The sequence below is a fragment of the Hyalella azteca genome, unplaced genomic scaffold (genome assembly GCF_000764305.2).
Source record: "Hyalella azteca isolate HAZT.00-mixed unplaced genomic scaffold, Hazt_2.0.2 contig1740, whole genome shotgun sequence".
NCBI classification, from domain to species: Eukaryota; Metazoa; Arthropoda; class Malacostraca; order Amphipoda; family Hyalellidae; genus Hyalella; species Hyalella azteca.
Genome location: NW_025932041.1, coordinates 132,676 through 150,550, shown reverse-complemented (window position 1 = coordinate 150,550; position 17,875 = coordinate 132,676). Strand labels below are relative to the sequence as shown.

Genomic DNA, 17,875 nt, shown 5'->3' with positions numbered 1-17,875 from the left:
CAGGTAATAATAAGAAGTAATTAATATCAAGGGAGGTAATAATAATAAGTAATTAATAATAAGGGAGGCAATATTATGACAGGTTTTCCTCTCATCGTATGAACACATGCGCCCACATTATATGCAGAGGCCAAGAAAGTCAAGACAAGCCTAAAAGCAAGTAATTTTGTTCAGTATAAATACGTAGAATAGAGAACTGAGAAACTGCCGTTTATAAAAGATTTCATTTTGCCAAAATAATTTCATTTCACGTGGAGCACAGACTTCTAATTACGCATAACAAAACAAAGCTTTTAAAAACTTCTTTAAAATTAACATATGAATCTTCAAGCTCTAAAAGGTAACCTTATCATGCACCTGAGATTACACAATAATTCAATGCAAACTTTAATGAGAAAAGTCCTCACGAGTTTCTACCGAAGTGTTCCCGGATTGTCAAATCATAATAATTTTTTTGCCAATTTCCACCATTAAATTATTTTCAAGTACGTTGGCCGGCCAAAATATGGCGGCTTCCTTAAAATATTTTACAAATTACAATAAAAAGGAGAATGGAATTTTAGCACCGCAACCTACGAATTTATTATTCAATATTGAATTGTGGGTCACTTCTGACCCTTTTAGTCCGCGGACTTGGCCATTTTAAGGCCATCTGGCACCTTCAGGTCAAATTGTGGGTCATTTCTGGCCTTTTTTTGTCTGCGGACTTGGCCATTTTAAGGCCATCTGTCACCTTCAGGTCACCCACCTTGCCGTCGGCGGTGACGACGAAGAGGCTCTTGCTGCCCCCCGCGATGTGCAGGGGGCGCAGCGCGCTGAGCCGCTCCGACAACACCGGGGTCTTGATCTTAGACCCAGACAGCCCCGCAAGCTGGTCCTTGTCGTTCAGACCCCACACCAGCACCTTGGTATCGCACTCCTCCGGGCCTGGGCCCTGGCCCCTTGTTCTGCCCCCCTGTACGAGGAGGAAGCGAGGGTGTGGGGCAAGAAGGCAATAAATTCGTACGCAATTCAGGCAAGAGGAGAGGGAAGGTGGGGGGAGATTTGTATGTTATAGAAGCAATATACCTAGCGATTATTGTGCTAATAGAGAGAGCAATTCTGGAGTTATTAGGGGCATATAGAGAGGATAAACTACGATTATATTAGACATTAGTACCTACGATAATTACCTATACGAAAATTTATTAGGGATATAGAGAGAGGATAATTAGTACGTACAATAATTAGTGTAAGGACGCTAATTAGTACGTACGACTATTAGTACCTATACGATAATTAGTACGTTTACGATAATTAGTATGAACGATAATTAGTACGTTTACGATAATTAGTATGAACGATAATTAGTATATGTATACGATAATTAGCACGTATACGATAATTAGTACGAATTAATAAGTCAATAAGACAGAGCCCCCCCACTGACGGGTAGCGGGAAGTCATCAGTGGCGAGGAAGGCGTGTCCCCCACAGGGCTGCGGGGGCTCCACGAAGACCTGCCCCGTCACCTCCAGCAGGTGCACACGACAGTCAATGCCCCCAGACTTGCAGGACACCACGCACACCTCCACGAACCGGTGGTACTGCACGGGTCATACTGCGTGTTATGTACGTGTAATGCGCGTGTCAATACTGCGTGTACTGCACGTGTTTACTGCGTGCGTGTACTGCACGTGTGACCACGCACACCTCCACGAACCGGTGGTACTGCACGGGTGAATACTGCGTGTGAATACTGCGTGTACTGCACACTGCGTGTGATGCATACTGCGTGTACTGCACACTGCGTGTACTGCATACTGCGTGTACTGGTGAACACTGCGTGTACTGCACGTGTGATACTGCGTGTAATGCAGTGCGCCAGTGGTGTACTGCACTTTTTATTGACGTGGCAGTGGTACTGCACTTCATTGGCAATACGTACTAGTGAAAAATCGTGAAAAAATGGAAATTCATGAAGGTTAGTGCTAGATAACGCCTACAAACCGTGAAGGGTGACGCAATGACAAATTGAATGACTAACATCATGACAGGGACTAATGATAAAATGATATATGATATCAGTAACAATAATATGAAATATAATGAAATACAATATTAAATATGGGGAGAAATTCAATATAAATTAATTTCAAAACAAAAAATGCATGCGTTCACCTCGGTGAGGTTGGGGAGGAGCGTGACCCATAATTAACATCATGACTGGGAACAAATGATAAAATGAAACAAAATATCAATAATATGCAATATAATAAAATACAATATGAATTCATATGAGAAATTCAATTTAAATTAATTTCAAAACTAAAAATGCAGGCGTTCACCTCGGTGAGGTTGGAGAGGAGCGTGACCCAGGTGTCGGTGGGCCTGACGGCGACGGTGTTGAGGGTCCTCCGCTTGCCGCTTAGGGCCTGGGCCCCCTGCACCGTCACCACCGCCGGCATGTACGAGTTGTCCTCAGGGTCCACCAGCATGCGCAGCGTGCGCACGCATACGCGCTCACGCAGCTCCAGCCGCATCCAGTGCTGCACCAGAAGGCGCATGATTAAACAATCGCGGTCACAATACGCAATTAAATATTCGCGGTCACCATACGCATAATATGATGAATAATAGGTCACAGGGAACCTAGGTCACTGGGAACCTAGGTCAGTGGGAACCTAGGTCACTAGGAACCTAGGTCCCTGGGAACCTAGGTCACTAGGAACCTAGGTCCCTGGGAACCTAGGTCACTAGGAACCTTGGTCACTGGGAACCTAGGTCACTGGGAACCTAGGTCACTGGGAACCTAGGTCACTAGGAACCTAGGTCACTAGGAACCTAGGTTACTGGGACCCTAGGTCACTGGGAACCTAGGTCACCGGGAACCTTGGTCACTAGGAACCTAGGTCACTAGGAACCTAGGTCACTGGGAACCTAGGTCACTGGGAACCTAGGTCTCTAGGAACCTAGATCACTGGGAACCTAGGTCAATAGGAACCTAGGTCACTAGGAACCTAGGTCACTAGGAACCTAGGTCACTAGGAACCTAGTCACTGGGACTAGGTTCTCAGTGAATACTGCGTATTAATAGTGCGTATTCGAATTAATAATTAACTAGAAATGAACTCCCTTGCGAAGGCTGAGCAGATGAACAGCCACTGCACTGAAGTACAAAGTCACTTTTTGCTTCTTCTACAGGCCAAATATGTGGTGTTTATTAACATTTTTTTTAAATGCCAAGAGAAAAGCGTAATGAGCATCAAAGGGAGGGATGTAAGAACCTCGCTACACCAGACGGGACACGCAAAATTTAATCCTGTTTTTTCATTGGGAATAAAAAAATGCACATGAACGCCGAGAATAAATGAGAGCATTTATGAATTAAGATTTAATAAATGAATTAATTAATAATTTAGTAAAATAATAAGTTAAGAATTCTATGGAAAATAAATATAAATAATAAATTCGAATACATAGTAATAATTATAAAAAAAATTATAATAGATATATATAAATAATAATAACTATAAATAAAAAATGACAAATATATATAAATATAAATAAATAAATGATATAGAAGATATGCTAACCTTGCCCTCATGACCGCAGCTCTGCCAGTACCCCGCGGCGGGGTCGGTGAGGCGGGGTGCCCAGTTCTCCCGTGACGACACCGACAGGTGGGCCACCACATGACCCCACTCCTTCAGCACACCTGCGACATCGTCGTGGGTTATGGGGTGTGTGACAGTGACACAAATGGGTGAGGGAGTGTGACAGTGAGGCAAATGGGTGAAATGGGTCAGGGGATGTGTGACAGTGAGACAAATGCGCGAAAAATGGGTCAGGGGATGTGTGACAGTGAGACAAATGCGCGAAAAATGGGTCAGAGGTTGTGCGCCATTAAGACAAATGGGCGAAATTGGTCAGAAAATGTGCGACAGTAAGACAAATGAGTGAAAAATTATACGGCAAAATATATGGGCGATAGGTAATAGGTAATGGGCGTATGCCACGGCATGACAGTAGCCATAACCCACCAGGTTCAGCGGCGGGCGTGGCGTCCACAGGGAGGTGGGGGGCGGCGGTGGTGGCGTAAGGGTGGCGGGCCCGGCCCCGTCCGGCGTGGCCCGCGTACACGGCAGCTGATCCTGCAGCGGCGGGACGAATAAACGGCCTAGGCCTATATCTTCATGATTATATATATTAATATATTATTATGTATATTAATATATATTCCTGATTATATATATTAATATATTATTATGTATATTAATATATATTCCTGATTATATTGTCTGAAAAACCATATTACTGACGCTCATGAAGTCTGGGCATAATGTTATATATATTATGTTCTTAAAAATAATAATAATTTTATTCTTTATTCGTATTTGTGATTATATATTTATACGATATTCAAGACATCTAAAAAACATACAAAGAATTAAAATGAAAATTTATTTTTTTTTTCAAAGACAATACTCATACTGTACTATAAAACAAATTTGTCTGATCACAACATATGTCCTGATCAGTTTAAGCAATTTTATGGTGAACATACTCAGGAAGAGACACATAGAAATAAATATACGGTAATACAATTAGGTACTATAATATAATATAATTTATAGTATAATATAATATAATATAATATAATATAACATAATATAATGTAGATAGTGATTTAAATATCAGACCGGGCTCAGCGATCCTGTAGAAGAGGTGCTGGTGCGTGCGGCGCGTGTAGAAGCAGTCCTCGCAGTAGTTGAACTGTGCGCACACCTTGCACTTGAACCGCGCTCCTGCGGGGGGTTAGTGTGTTAATACACTAGTGTGTTAGTGCTGTGTCTGGGTACTGCGCCCTAGTGCAGCGTCAGGGTACTGCGCCCTAGTACAGCGTCAGGGTACTGCGTCCTAGTACAGCGTCAGGGTACTGCGTCCTAGTGCAGCGTCAGGGTACTGCGTCCTAGTACAGCGTCAAGGTACTGCGTCCTAGTACAGCGTCAGGGTACTGCGTCCTAGTACAGCGTCAGGGTACTGCGCCCTAGTACAGGGTGCAGTAATAATATACGTTTAAAAATTACTTTTCAAAGACAACACTTCGAAAGAATCCAGTGTCTCCGATATGACAAATGTACAATGAATTTCTTCTATTGTTTTTATATATTAAAAAAAAATTGTAATTTCTTCTATTATTGGTAAAAATATATTTTTTTAATAATTCATCCCGTCAGTCGATTCATGCATTGTCTCAAACTTTACGCAAGTGAACGAAATTTCAGATAGATTGGACAGGTAGAAGTGTGTTAAATATTGATTATAAGATTTGTAGCAGACAGACAGGCAACAACAAGTGAAGTTAAAGAGAAGTGTTGTAATAAATAGAGGGGCCAGGCCCCACACTCACCATAGAGGGGCCAGGCCCCACTCACCATAGAGGGGCCAGGCCCCACTCACCATTGAGGGGCCAGGTCCCACACTCACCATAGAGGGGCCAGGCCCCACACTCACCATAGAGAGGCCAGGCCCCACACTCACCATAGAGGGGCCAGGCCCCACACTCACCATAAAGCCAGGCCCCACACTCACCATAGAGGGGCCAGGCCCCACACTCAGAGCAGGATACGTCAGTGTGGCCCGGTGGGGCCAAGTCCATCTCATGGGCCCGGCAGTGCCAGTGGTCTTGCTCTGGGAAGTCCACCACCAGCACGTCGCCCCCAGTCTCCACTTCTGCAGAGACATTCATATTAATTGATATTACTTCATATTACTTCATATTGCTTCATATTGCTGCATATTACTTCATATTAATTCATATTACTTCATAGTCCTCAATCATGTATATCAATATTATGTGATTATATACAATACCGGTACTATATAATAATAACACCTATTAAAAACAGTGCACTTCAAGAGGACTGTAACATTTTTCTACAATGGCCACAAGAAACCGTCCCTTGCCGTGTAGCCTGGAGATAAATGTAATTCCATGATGTTACATTTTATTTATTCATTTTTGGCAGCTTTTAGCGATAATAAACTAATTACCAATAACAGAGTCTTGCAAATGACGTGTTACTAAGAGTATTGTAACAGTAATGACGTAACAAATTAAGTAGTAAATTATTGTATAATAATATGCGTTTAAAAATTACTTTTCAAAAACAACACTTCTAAAGGGGCCAGTACATAACTCTGATGTTACACATGTACAGTGAATTTGTTACTTTATTTTTAAATACTAAAAAAATTATTTTTTACATTTTCAATATAAATCTACATTTTTCAATTTTTTAAATATTTATTCTGTCAATTGATTCATGCATTGTCTCCAACTTTACACAGGATTGCAAAATTTCAGATCGATTGAACAGGTAGAAGTGTGTTGAATATCAATTATAAGATTTGTAGAAGACAAAGAAACGAAAAACAAGAAGTGAAGTTAAAGAAAATTCTTGTAAAAAAGCTGTAAATATCGATTTTAATATTTGTAGTAGACAAACAAACGATTAACAAGATTTGAAGTTAAAGAGAAGTCTTTTAAAAATCTAAAATGCTCACTGGCAACGACGCCCACCGATCGGTGGGTGACAGAGCCCCACTTGTAGGCGGGGGTGACGACGGTGGGCTTCACCCGCACGCGGTCCCCCACTTTGAAGGGTCCCCCCGTGCTGGGGGTGGGAGGCTCGTGCAGCTCAATGTGTAGGAAACGCACCCAGTAGGTGCCCCGCTTGCGCTCCCAGTCAACCTAACGTTAGTTATCTAGTTATTATTAATTATTACTTAGAGAAAATAATAACATAAATATATCTTAATTATCTAGTTAATATTAATTATTAATTAGAGAAAATAATAACATAAATGTATCTACATTTTTGTGGTTAATTATTATAATTAAATAGAGAAAATAATAATATGAATATATCCCAATTTTTGTGGTTAATTATTATGATTAATTAGAGAAAATAACAACATAAATATATCTTAATTTTTGTGGTTAATTATTATAATTAAATAGAGAAAATAATAATGAGAAAATAATAACATAAATATATCTTAATTTTTGTGGTTAATTATTATAATTAAATAGAGAAAATAATAACATAAATATATCTTAATTTTTGTGTTTAATTATTATAATTAAATAGAGAAAATAATAACATAAATGTATCTTAATTTTTGTGGTAAATAGTGAGAGAAGAAAGAGGAACCCTGAGAAAAATGAATGGGTTATATTGTACAAATAGTGAAACTAACCAGAGCACTGATAAGACCTGTTGCAGGGGCAAACTGGGTCAGGATGACCAATACAAGGGAAAAGATGCATTGATATCTCGACACATTTTTACTTATTTCTCTGAGAGGAATATGTCGTTCGTGAAAAATTTAAGAATAATAGAAACTGACATATAATTTCTTTATATTTCTGCGGATATGACCAAGTCAATACCGTACTTATTTATTTATTATTCTAATAAATGAAAGGTTATGTCGGATAAAAATACACTCAGGTATATATAAGAATATATAATACTTATTATTATCAATTTAATATAAAACACGGTTCTATAACATAACACGACCGCCCCCTACCTGTACATTGAGTTTGTGGAGGGCGCCGCCCCCTACCTGCACATTGAGGTTGTGGAGGGCGCCGCGGTCTATCCTGACGACGGTGCCCACGTCCCCCGCGTGGACCTCCTCATAGGAGCGGCAACACCTCACCCGCGCCCCCACCAGCAGGCGCCCCCTCAGCCACAGCGCGTAGTCGTCGTCGCTGCTGAAGTCCTCGCGTCGCCGGAGTCCTGGCGTCCGAGGGGCCTGTACAACGGGACATAACTATATTATATTATATGATTATAATACATATATATTACATATATGCATATTATATACATATATATACATATGTATATAATATTAGTCCTCGCGTCGCCGGAGACCTGGCGTCCGAGGGGCCTGTGTAACGGGGCATAACTATATTATATTATATGATTATAATACATATATATTACATATATGCATATTATATACATATATACATATGTATATAATATTATATTATATGTATTACATACATATTATATTATAGGACTATAATGGAGATATGGTGTTCAATGTTGGGGCCCATTACAATAAATGGTGGGGCCTTTATACCACTTCAATGATTATAATGGAGATATGATGTTCAATGTTGGGGCCCATTACAATAAATGGAGGGGCCCTTAGATCACTTCAATGATTCACAAGGAATTTAAAAGCAAAGAAAACGCTAAGAAAATTCACCATATCGATATTGAAAACGTTTCGGAGTCCAGCTCCATCATCAGTTCGACTAAACTAAAAATGAATAAAATCACTTTAAAAGTCAAAATTCTTGGCGTTTTCTTTGCTTTTAAATTCCTTGTGAACTTGCGATATAAGCAGACTAATGATATAAGTACTTCAATGATTATAATGGAGATATGGTGTTCAATGTTGGGGGGCCATTACAATAAATGGTGGGGCCTTTATACCACTTCAATTATAATAATGGAGATCAGTTAATGATCTTCAATGATAATGCTAGTCTCGACTGCGTAGTTATTTCCCGCAGTTATACATTTCGAACAGCTAAGAAATAATATTAGTAATTATAATTAAAATGGAAACTATGTGAAAAATAAGAGAAAAGAATAGGCAATAAGAGATGAAGAAGTAAGAGATGACAATAAAGATGAAAATCACAGGAAACTATGATTATAAGGCGGCCACATTGGAAATAGACAAAATAGGGGACAATATCGAGCAAAAAAAGGTAGAAAAGATAAAATTGTGAGGGCAAAAGGCCAGAGGGGGTGAGTAAAGGTAGAGGAGATAAAATTGTGAGGGTGAGAGGCCAGTGGACGAAATTGTGAGGGTAAAAGGCCAGAGGACGAAATTGTGAGGGTAAAAGGCCAGAGGTGGTGAGTAAAGGTAGAGGATCTTGCAACAAAAGGTATAGAAGATAAAATTGTGAGGGTAAGAGGCCATATAAGCTGAGTAAAGGTATAGGAGATAAAATTGTGAGGGTGCGAGGCCATATGTGCCGAAGATGCCCTCACCTCAGCGAGGGAGGGCGCGTCGTCAGTGAGGGAGTCAGCATCTGAGTCCAGCGCCGCCGCCGTGCTGCGATGCTCACGCTGAGGGCAAACCTACTAATTGCTTCGTGTATTGCGTGTACATTCATTAGCATTCATGCAAAGCGTACAGCGCGTATTTATTTGACATTCATTATCATTCATCCAAAACGTACCCGATGTATTTATTGGACATTCATTATCATTCATCCAAAACGTACCCGATGTATTTATTGGACATTCATCATCATTCATCCAAAGCACCATTCATCCTGAAAATGAACCATTTTTCACGAACGTTTCTCAAACGTTATTCTCACAAATTTAAACTTATTTTAAACTTATTTTCAAGATAATTAACTTGCGTAAAAAAATAAAAAAGGAAGCAAAAATTCTCATAATTTTTATTCTACAGCATCTCGATTGTAGATAATGCAATATAATAAAAGATAATATATATATATATATATAATAGAAGAAATAATAAGAGAAAACAACAATTGTTTGTCGTCTATGACTCACCCTAGCGTCTCCAGCAGCAGCGCCTCCTGGTACTGGGGGTGACAGCCTCGCCGTCTCCACTCTGTGCAGCATATGAATGAAGGATAGTGTTATGAATATGTCATGAATAAGTGGTGAATGTCATGAATAAGTGATGAATATGTGGTGAAAATGTCATGAATATATCATGAATAAGTGGTGAATATGTCATGAATAAGTGGTGGATATGTCATGAATATGTGATAAATAAGTGGTGAAAATGTCATGAATAAGTGGTGGATATGTCATGAATAAGTGGTGAATATGTCATGAATAAGTGGTGAATATGTCATGAATAAGTGGTGAATATGTCATGAATAAGTGGTGAATATGTCATGAATAAGTGGTGGATATGTCATGAATAAGTGGTGAATATGTCATGAATAAGTGGTGGATATGTCATGAATAAGTGGTGAATATGTCATGAATAAGTGGTAAATATGTCATGAATAAGTGGTGAATATGTCATGAATGTGATTAATATGTGATGAAATAGATTGTCATGAATATGTGATAATAAGTGGTGAATATTTCATGAATATGTGATGAAAGAAAGTGTGATGAATACTTGTTTGTTTCATCGCACTTGAATTTTGTCGCGAGAACGAGGCTTTCAGCTGCACGCTGGTTGCAATGAAAGCTTGTTTCATAACAACGGATAACAATGTGAGGTACTTACCAACAAGGTTACGAGTGATAACAAAAAACAAAGGCTAAGACGTGCTACGATGATTTATTTGCCTCACAATATAGATCATCAAATACCTCATCCGATGTCTCTAATTTTATAACAAGCCACATGTCTTAATATGGCCATATGTCTTAAGATGGCCATATGTCTTAACATGACCATATGTCTTAATATGGCCATATGTCTTAACATGACCATATGTCTTAATATGGCCATATGTCTTAATATGACCATATGTCTTAATAAGACCATATGTCTTAAGGGGAGCGTCTCGGTCGCGGAAAAACTTTTTTATTTACAGACGGATCACTTGGAAACTTGGTACATATATGTAAAACAGAAATGTAAGAACTTTTTGTTCGTGTAAATTTTTCGAAAAAATTAAAGAAAACGTGAAATTCATAGAAAACGGAAAAAAGGGGTATTTAAAAATCTCCTACAAATATCGTGCTACAAAATCGAGACACGTATCATCCGATTTTTAAAGACCATATCTAAAAAATTACCTTTCTCGTTTTCCAAATTTATTCAATTTTGGAAAACTTTGAAAATTTATTAAATTTTTATTCACAAATCAATTCAAAGTCATTTTTTCGATTTTTCCCCCCTCCGCCCCACTTTTTTGCAAAATATTATCCGAACTATATCGAAATCGAAAAAAAGTACAATCATCATTTTGTAGAGCTTTAACTTACGAATCGAACGGTATATCTCTCATTGCTGTAGCTTGAAAATCATAGGAGAAGATATATTTCTAAGATGAAAATTGCAACTTTTCAGGAGAGCCGATAAACAGCCTACCGGCGGCGCGCGCGCTATGTAAAGGCATATAACGTAGCTTAAATTAAGGTATGAGAGTGAGTGAAATAACGCTTACCAAAGGTAAGCATTATTTCACTCACTCAGGTAAGCGCTTACCAAAGGTAAGCGTTCAAAGGTTCAGGTAAGCGCTAAGCGGTTCAGGTAAGCGCAAAGGTTCAGGTAAGCGTTATTTCACTCTGAAGTCACTCAGCGATGCAGAGAACGACTGCATGCACACCTTCCAGCATGACAGCTCGTGGCTGACTGAGGTGCGAGGCAACAGACTGCACATTTATAGACCCCGGACGTAATTATTCTCATAGGGTTTTGTTAAGGGCTCCATCCACCCCCCCGCCCTTCGGGATCTGTCGTGAACGCATAGGTCAACGTACGGAGATGGTTTTGGTGCCGTTGGATAGGTCAGAATGTCAGCTTTGAGACGAGACTAAAAACTGAAAAAGCCAAAATTGTCGATTTTGGACCAAGGCGCTCCCCTTAACATATCCACATGTCTTAATATGACCATATGTCTTAACATATCCACATGTCTTAATATGACATGTCTTAAGCACCTGGCTGCAGAAGGTGGGGCGGGAGGCTGACGTTGGGCCTCCTGCAGCAGCCAGGCGACGAGGGCCTCTACGCCCACATCGCCCCCCAGCGCCCTCATCCCGCCCTCGATGGCGGACGAGGAGAAGCCCATCTCAGCCAGCTGGGCCAGCAGCGGGGGCCCAGACCCAGGAGCCAGATTGGGCCCAGACCCAGGAGCCAGGGGGGGCGCTAGCCCTGCGTGTGGGGGCTTAGGACCCCCCACAGACGTGGGGGAGGGCTTCAGTTGTGGGTTCTCTTGCTGGGGGAAAATTCACCAATCAATTGAGAATTATTTGTTGAAATTAATTAGTGATTTAAAATAATAGAGTCAGTTTTTTATTGATAAAGTTTCATTAAATGATTAATATTCCAGGTCACATTAAAATTAAGCATTGACAACAATAATAGAATAAAATAGAATAGAAGAATAACAAAAAATTACATTTTTAAATTGAAAAACAATTTATAAATAACCAAATATAAAAAAATAAATTAAAAAGAAATTGAACAAAATAAATTAAACAAATGTAAATTACCTGTCTGGTGTCAGCAGGAGGATGAGCCCTCGGGGGGAAGAGAGGGGGAGCAGGGGGAGCAGGGTTGGTGAAGGGTGAGGGGGGTGAGGGAGGGGAAGGTACAGTAGCCCCACAGGTTGGGGACACGTCGGGGCGCGTAGACAGCTCCGTGAGACGCTCCATCAGCGCCAGCGCCGCCGCCTGACATTATAACATAGAACTATATTTTATTAATATTATTTATTATTACCATAACATACCTTACAAGATAGCTACCATATAAAGTATATACCAAATAAAATGATAATACCTAATATAATTTATTGATACCATAACATACCATATAACATAATCGTATGTACCATATAACACGATAATATCTAATACAATTTTTTAAACCATAACATACCATATAAAATACTCGTATATACCATATAACATACTCGTATATATCATATAACACGATAATAACTAATATAATTTATTGATGCCATAACATACCTACCATATAACGTACGTACCTACCATATAACATGACAAAACCTAGTATAACTAAATAATTTAACCATGTATAATTAATGATATAATACAGTACTCACAACTACTGTAATAATATATATTATTATTACAGTAGTTGATATATATATTATATATAACTATATATATATATAGTTTTCAATATATTAAATATAACTATAACACAGCACTACGTAGAATTGAAGAAAAATGCTCCGAAATTGGGGACTAATGATCCTGATATTTCATCATTTATTTCATAATGATAATGCGATGAATAATTCACGGCATTGCAGCAGGACGATATTAAGATGAATAATAATAAAGTTAATGCAGAATTATAAGATAACAAATCACCTGAATTTGTTGACGCGTGTACGATGACTTGACTGGTGACGGCAGCGTCGCCGCGGTGATGATACGCTGCAGCAACACCTGGTGTGATGATATGGTGATGCTATGATGATAATATGATGATATGATGATAATATGATACGATGATGATAAGATGATATAAAGATACAATGATACGATGAAGTGCAGCCAAAGTGCAATTGTGACGATGTGACAATGATGTATAAATAACCAGGCTTGAAAGCTAATAAATAACTTCGCTCAGAAAGATATAAATAACTTTATTTGACAGCTCACGAATAGCTTGGTTGAAGAAACAACTTACCAATATTTAGAGCTAATACAAAAGTAGGTAAAAAATATCTATTAAGTAAATTATAAAAATAAAAAATATCTATTGAGTAGATTAAAAAAATAAAAAATATCTATTAAATAGATTAAAAAATAATAAAAAATATCTATTAATTTAAATTATTACATTTTAAAATAAATAGCAAAAGCTGATAAATAAACAGGGGTTACGCTGGGGGGCACTGAAGGAGAGCTGGTTAGAAATAAACAAAAAATATATAATATAATATAAATATAAAATAAACAAAACATCTATCAAATAGATTTTAAAATATATAACACAAGCTGATAAATAAACAGGGATTACGCTGGGGGCGCTGAAGGAGAGCTGGTCGTCGTCAGGAGAGCGGACGCTGTTGAGGCTCGTGACGGCGAGGGACGTGGCGGCCGACGAGGGCTGTAGCATCAGCAGGCGAAGCAGTGAGGGCTGTGCCAGCAGACTGCGGCAGGCGTTCATGGCCAGCAGGCGAATCTGGGGGCAGAGGGCAGTGAATCTGAGGGCTGGGGGGGGGGACAATGAGTCNAAAGGAGGGCAAATAGACGGAACACGTCCAACGTTACATCCGACGACGACTCGGAGACGGAGGACGACGAAGGCGGCGCATCAGCGTGACCGTGGACTAGGAAGTCCCGAACTCTTCATAAGATAATAAGGCTGGATGTCTGGGTGACGTGCAGGGTACAGCAGCCCCCACTTCACCCTCACACACATACACTCACGCCCCCACACTGTCAGCACACCCAAGTCACCTGCTGCACCCTAAGCCACGTGGGTGACAGGCTGGAGGTCTGGGTGACGTGCAGGGTACAGCAGCCCCTACTTCCCCCTCACACACCCACGCCCACACACTGTCAGCACCCCCAAGTCACCTGCTGCACCCTAAGCCACGTGGGTGACAGGCTGGAGGTCTGGGTGACGTGAAGGGTGCGGGTGTAGTCCGCGGCTACGGCCAGCAGCGCCGCCCACACCCCTGGTGTGCCGTCCACCAGCGCCCCCCGCTCTGGGGGAACAGACCTGCTTGTTAACACCCACATCGCGGGGCTGGGGGGGACCCTCAAGAATTAAATTTAAATTTAAATCGAAACTTTTTCATAAATTGAAAAAAATAAATTAAATTAGAATTTTTTTACATTTTTGAATTTTTTTTTATTACAATGGTGGGAATCTCAAATTTTGGACAGAATAAATCTAAAAATAAATAAAAATATAAAAATATAATCTGTCACGTCAGGAAGGAGACATTCAAAATTATATTTCAAAGTTCATAATGTCACCCAGGCGCTTACGCTATTTAGTCCAACCTCTTAATATTTCAAATACATTATACTATAAAATATTATAAATTGAATATAACTACAGCTAATAATAGAGTGCATTTGACCAGGTTTTCAATTAAAATAGTACCTTATGTTATAAAGTACATGCTTACGCAAGCGTATACTATGAGATATATTATTTTACATGACATGCGTACTATAATATAACATACCGTATACTGGAAATAAATGAAGATGGATTTACGCAAATATGAATAATAAAATTATTTATAATTAAATTAAAAATTATTACTCATTAAAAATCATAATTATAATTATGATTTAAGATAGATTTACGCAAATATGAAGATTAAAACACAGAAAAAAATATTTGATGAAGACGAGTAAAAGAAGGCGATCGCGAAACTATACACTCAAAGAAATGATTCATACTTTGTCCATACGCCCTTTCTGCCTTCGTGTTTGTCATCCTGGCCCAGTTTGGCTCGGTGAAAAAGCGTGTCAGTTTATGAGTAGAAAGTGGGTCAGAGTTTGGACAATATACAATATAACTCGTTCATGTTTTAAAGTGTAGAACCATACGAGTAAAAAGTGGGTCACAGTTAGGACAAAATGACTCGTTCATGTTATTGAGTGTACCACAGTTAAGGCAATATGACTCGTTCATGTTTATGAGTGTAGGGACCCACCGAGGGCGAGGGGCATGGAGGGGACAGGCTGGAGGTGCGCGAGGGGGAGCAGAATGGAGGGCACCTCCCCATGGGGCTGCACCACGGCGCGGTGGTGCCTGAACCCCCCAATGGTTCCTGGGGGATTATTGCGATAGGTTAGGTTTGAACCCCCAAGGTGTGAGGAATACGACTAAACCCCAGGCTTGAACCCCCTGGTGTGAGGAATACGACTAAACCCCAGGCTTGAACCCCCTGGTGTCCCACCTCCCCCATCGTCGTCGCCTGCGAAGAAGCCTGAACTCGCCGGCTGTAAAATTATTAATAATCAATAATAATTAGCAATAATAATAAATAAATAATAATATATGACCAATCAATAATATATAATCCATATCACTATCAATATCATATATAATCAATATCAATAATATATAATAAATAATAAATCAATAATAATAATCAATAATATATAATAAATTTATAATATAATTTTCGGTGTACAAAGAAGCCTAGAAAAAAGATAATGTCATCAGATCAGTCGATTGATTGTATCAGAAACGAAATCAATTAAACTCTTATTAATCAATTTAACGTGATTCTCAGAAAAATGTGTAGCTCAATCGAAATTATTTAGACAAGAATAGGCTTTCTTGGCTTCATATATAATTTATAAAAATCAAAGGTTTCATTTGAACAGGACATTATTTTCAGATATATTCTAACATCTCAAATTGAATCTTTTATCCATTTCCTCCCTTTTTCTTCTCTTTTCCCTAATTTTTATCCCAATTCATTATTCATAATCATTATTCATAATCATTATTCATAATCATTATTCATAATCATAAATTGATAACGCACAGTCACAGTATATTTATTTTTGCCTTGATTCTTAATTCAAATAAATCATAAAAATTAAAAACGTTTGATAACACACAATCACAGCCTCTACCGTAAATTTATTTATTGCCTTGAGTCTTCATTCAAATAAATCATTCAAATGAAAAAATTTGAATTTAATTTTCATCGTAATTGAATAAAAAAAGGTTGATCACATTATATTTAATTTTTGCCTCGAGTCTTCATTCAAATAAATCATTCAAATTAAAAATTTTGAAAAAATTTCTATCGTAATTCAATATAAAAAATTGATAAGAGTATATTTAATTTTTGTCCTGAGTCTTCATTCAAATAAATCATGAAAATGAAAAGTTTTGAAAATAATTATCATCGTAATTGAATAAAAAAAAGGTTGATCACAGTATATTTAATTTTTGCCTTGAGTCTTCATTCAAATTAAAAATTTTGGAAATAATTTTCATCGTAATTAAATAAAAAAAATGGATGAGGACCTGGATGCTGTAGGAGGTGAGGTGCCGCAGGAGGGCCGGGAGGGCAGCGAGGTGCTGCCTGATGGCGGTGTTGATGAGGGGCGTCCACTGCGGCAGGAGGTGCAGGCTCCTCACCAACACCACCACGTTCTCCACCAGGGTGCTGGTGGCACTGCACGTCACTGCAACCACTGCACCAGCACCTGCAACCAGTACAACCGTTCCTTTACCACCGGACGTCGCCACGGACTATACGGGAAAACGCCGGTGATTATCTTGTTAAAAATAATCTTATGAAGAAAGTTTCAATCTCTAGTATTTTATTGCACTTCAATTCCGTTAATTAAGACTTCAGATAACACCAATAAAAGTTGACTTTTATTTCAATAAAGAAGACTTGAAAGCAACACGTGTTTTAATATAATAACAAAACCAGCACGAGAGACATCAAACGGCTTGAGGTAGCGTCTGGAGCACAGCCACAACAAATAGCGTTGGGGCACAAGATCGCTAAAACTAAAAACTAAAAACTAGTGGAGCTACGGAGCGAGGTGAGTTCAGGTCAGAACCTCACTAGGTTTAGATTGAGCAAGAAAAAGGCAAAAAAAAATAAATTCAAAGTGAATGATACAATAAAAACAATAGGCTGGCAGGACACGACTTACTTCTCAACCCACAGCCACACAGACCCTGGGCCCATTCTTTCGAAAAAAGTTAAGAGATCGTAAGTTCATCAGCCAATCATTGACGGCCTTTTTCAGCAAAATCCACCAATCATACACAAGAAAATAGAGCGCAAGTACTTACGTTCACTTAGCGAGTTTTGAAAGTATGGCCCCTGACCTCGCGCTACGTAGCTCCTACTGCAGTAAGGTGACTTAAGTCTGACTCTAATGTTACTTAGGCGGCTACGCCAGATGTGGCTTTCAGTATGGATTAATAAAATAAACGTGGCCAATAGTGAACGACGTAGACCGTTCACATCTTAATATCGGCACAAGACAAAAACAGCAGCATCACCAACAGCAGCTCAGTGGCATCACCAACAGCAGCTCGGTGGCATCACCAACAGCAGCTCAGTGGCATCACCAACAGCAGCTCAGTGGCATCACCAACAGCAGCTCAGTGGCATCACCAACAGCAGCTCAGTG

General features: G+C 39.2%; 1 protein-coding gene across 1 annotated transcript in view; it reads right to left on the bottom strand.

Annotated features, from left to right (window-relative positions):
- The window catches only part of LOC108673548 (E3 ubiquitin-protein ligase HERC2), a 93,583-nt gene that overhangs the window by 23,119 nt on the left and 52,589 nt on the right, over positions 1 to 17,875 (bottom strand). Inside the window, exons 47-65 of the mRNA XM_047883786.1 lie at positions 16,746 to 16,927; positions 15,658 to 15,700; positions 15,412 to 15,528; positions 14,315 to 14,445; positions 13,752 to 13,916; positions 13,097 to 13,174; positions 12,245 to 12,424; positions 11,690 to 11,967; positions 9,608 to 9,668; positions 9,071 to 9,148; positions 7,617 to 7,808; positions 6,549 to 6,735; positions 5,574 to 5,714; positions 4,682 to 4,786; positions 4,022 to 4,132; positions 3,575 to 3,696; positions 2,327 to 2,527; positions 1,430 to 1,585; positions 749 to 955 (exon numbers count right to left, since the gene is read on the bottom strand). Of these exons, the coding sequence (XP_047739742.1) occupies positions 749 to 955; positions 1,430 to 1,585; positions 2,327 to 2,527; positions 3,575 to 3,696; positions 4,022 to 4,132; positions 4,682 to 4,786; positions 5,574 to 5,714; positions 6,549 to 6,735; positions 7,617 to 7,808; positions 9,071 to 9,148; positions 9,608 to 9,668; positions 11,690 to 11,967; positions 12,245 to 12,424; positions 13,097 to 13,174; positions 13,752 to 13,916; positions 14,315 to 14,445; positions 15,412 to 15,528; positions 15,658 to 15,700; positions 16,746 to 16,927 (2,735 nt within the window). The remainder of the gene's footprint in view (positions 1 to 748; positions 956 to 1,429; positions 1,586 to 2,326; positions 2,528 to 3,574; positions 3,697 to 4,021; positions 4,133 to 4,681; positions 4,787 to 5,573; positions 5,715 to 6,548; positions 6,736 to 7,616; positions 7,809 to 9,070; positions 9,149 to 9,607; positions 9,669 to 11,689; positions 11,968 to 12,244; positions 12,425 to 13,096; positions 13,175 to 13,751; positions 13,917 to 14,314; positions 14,446 to 15,411; positions 15,529 to 15,657; positions 15,701 to 16,745; positions 16,928 to 17,875) is intronic.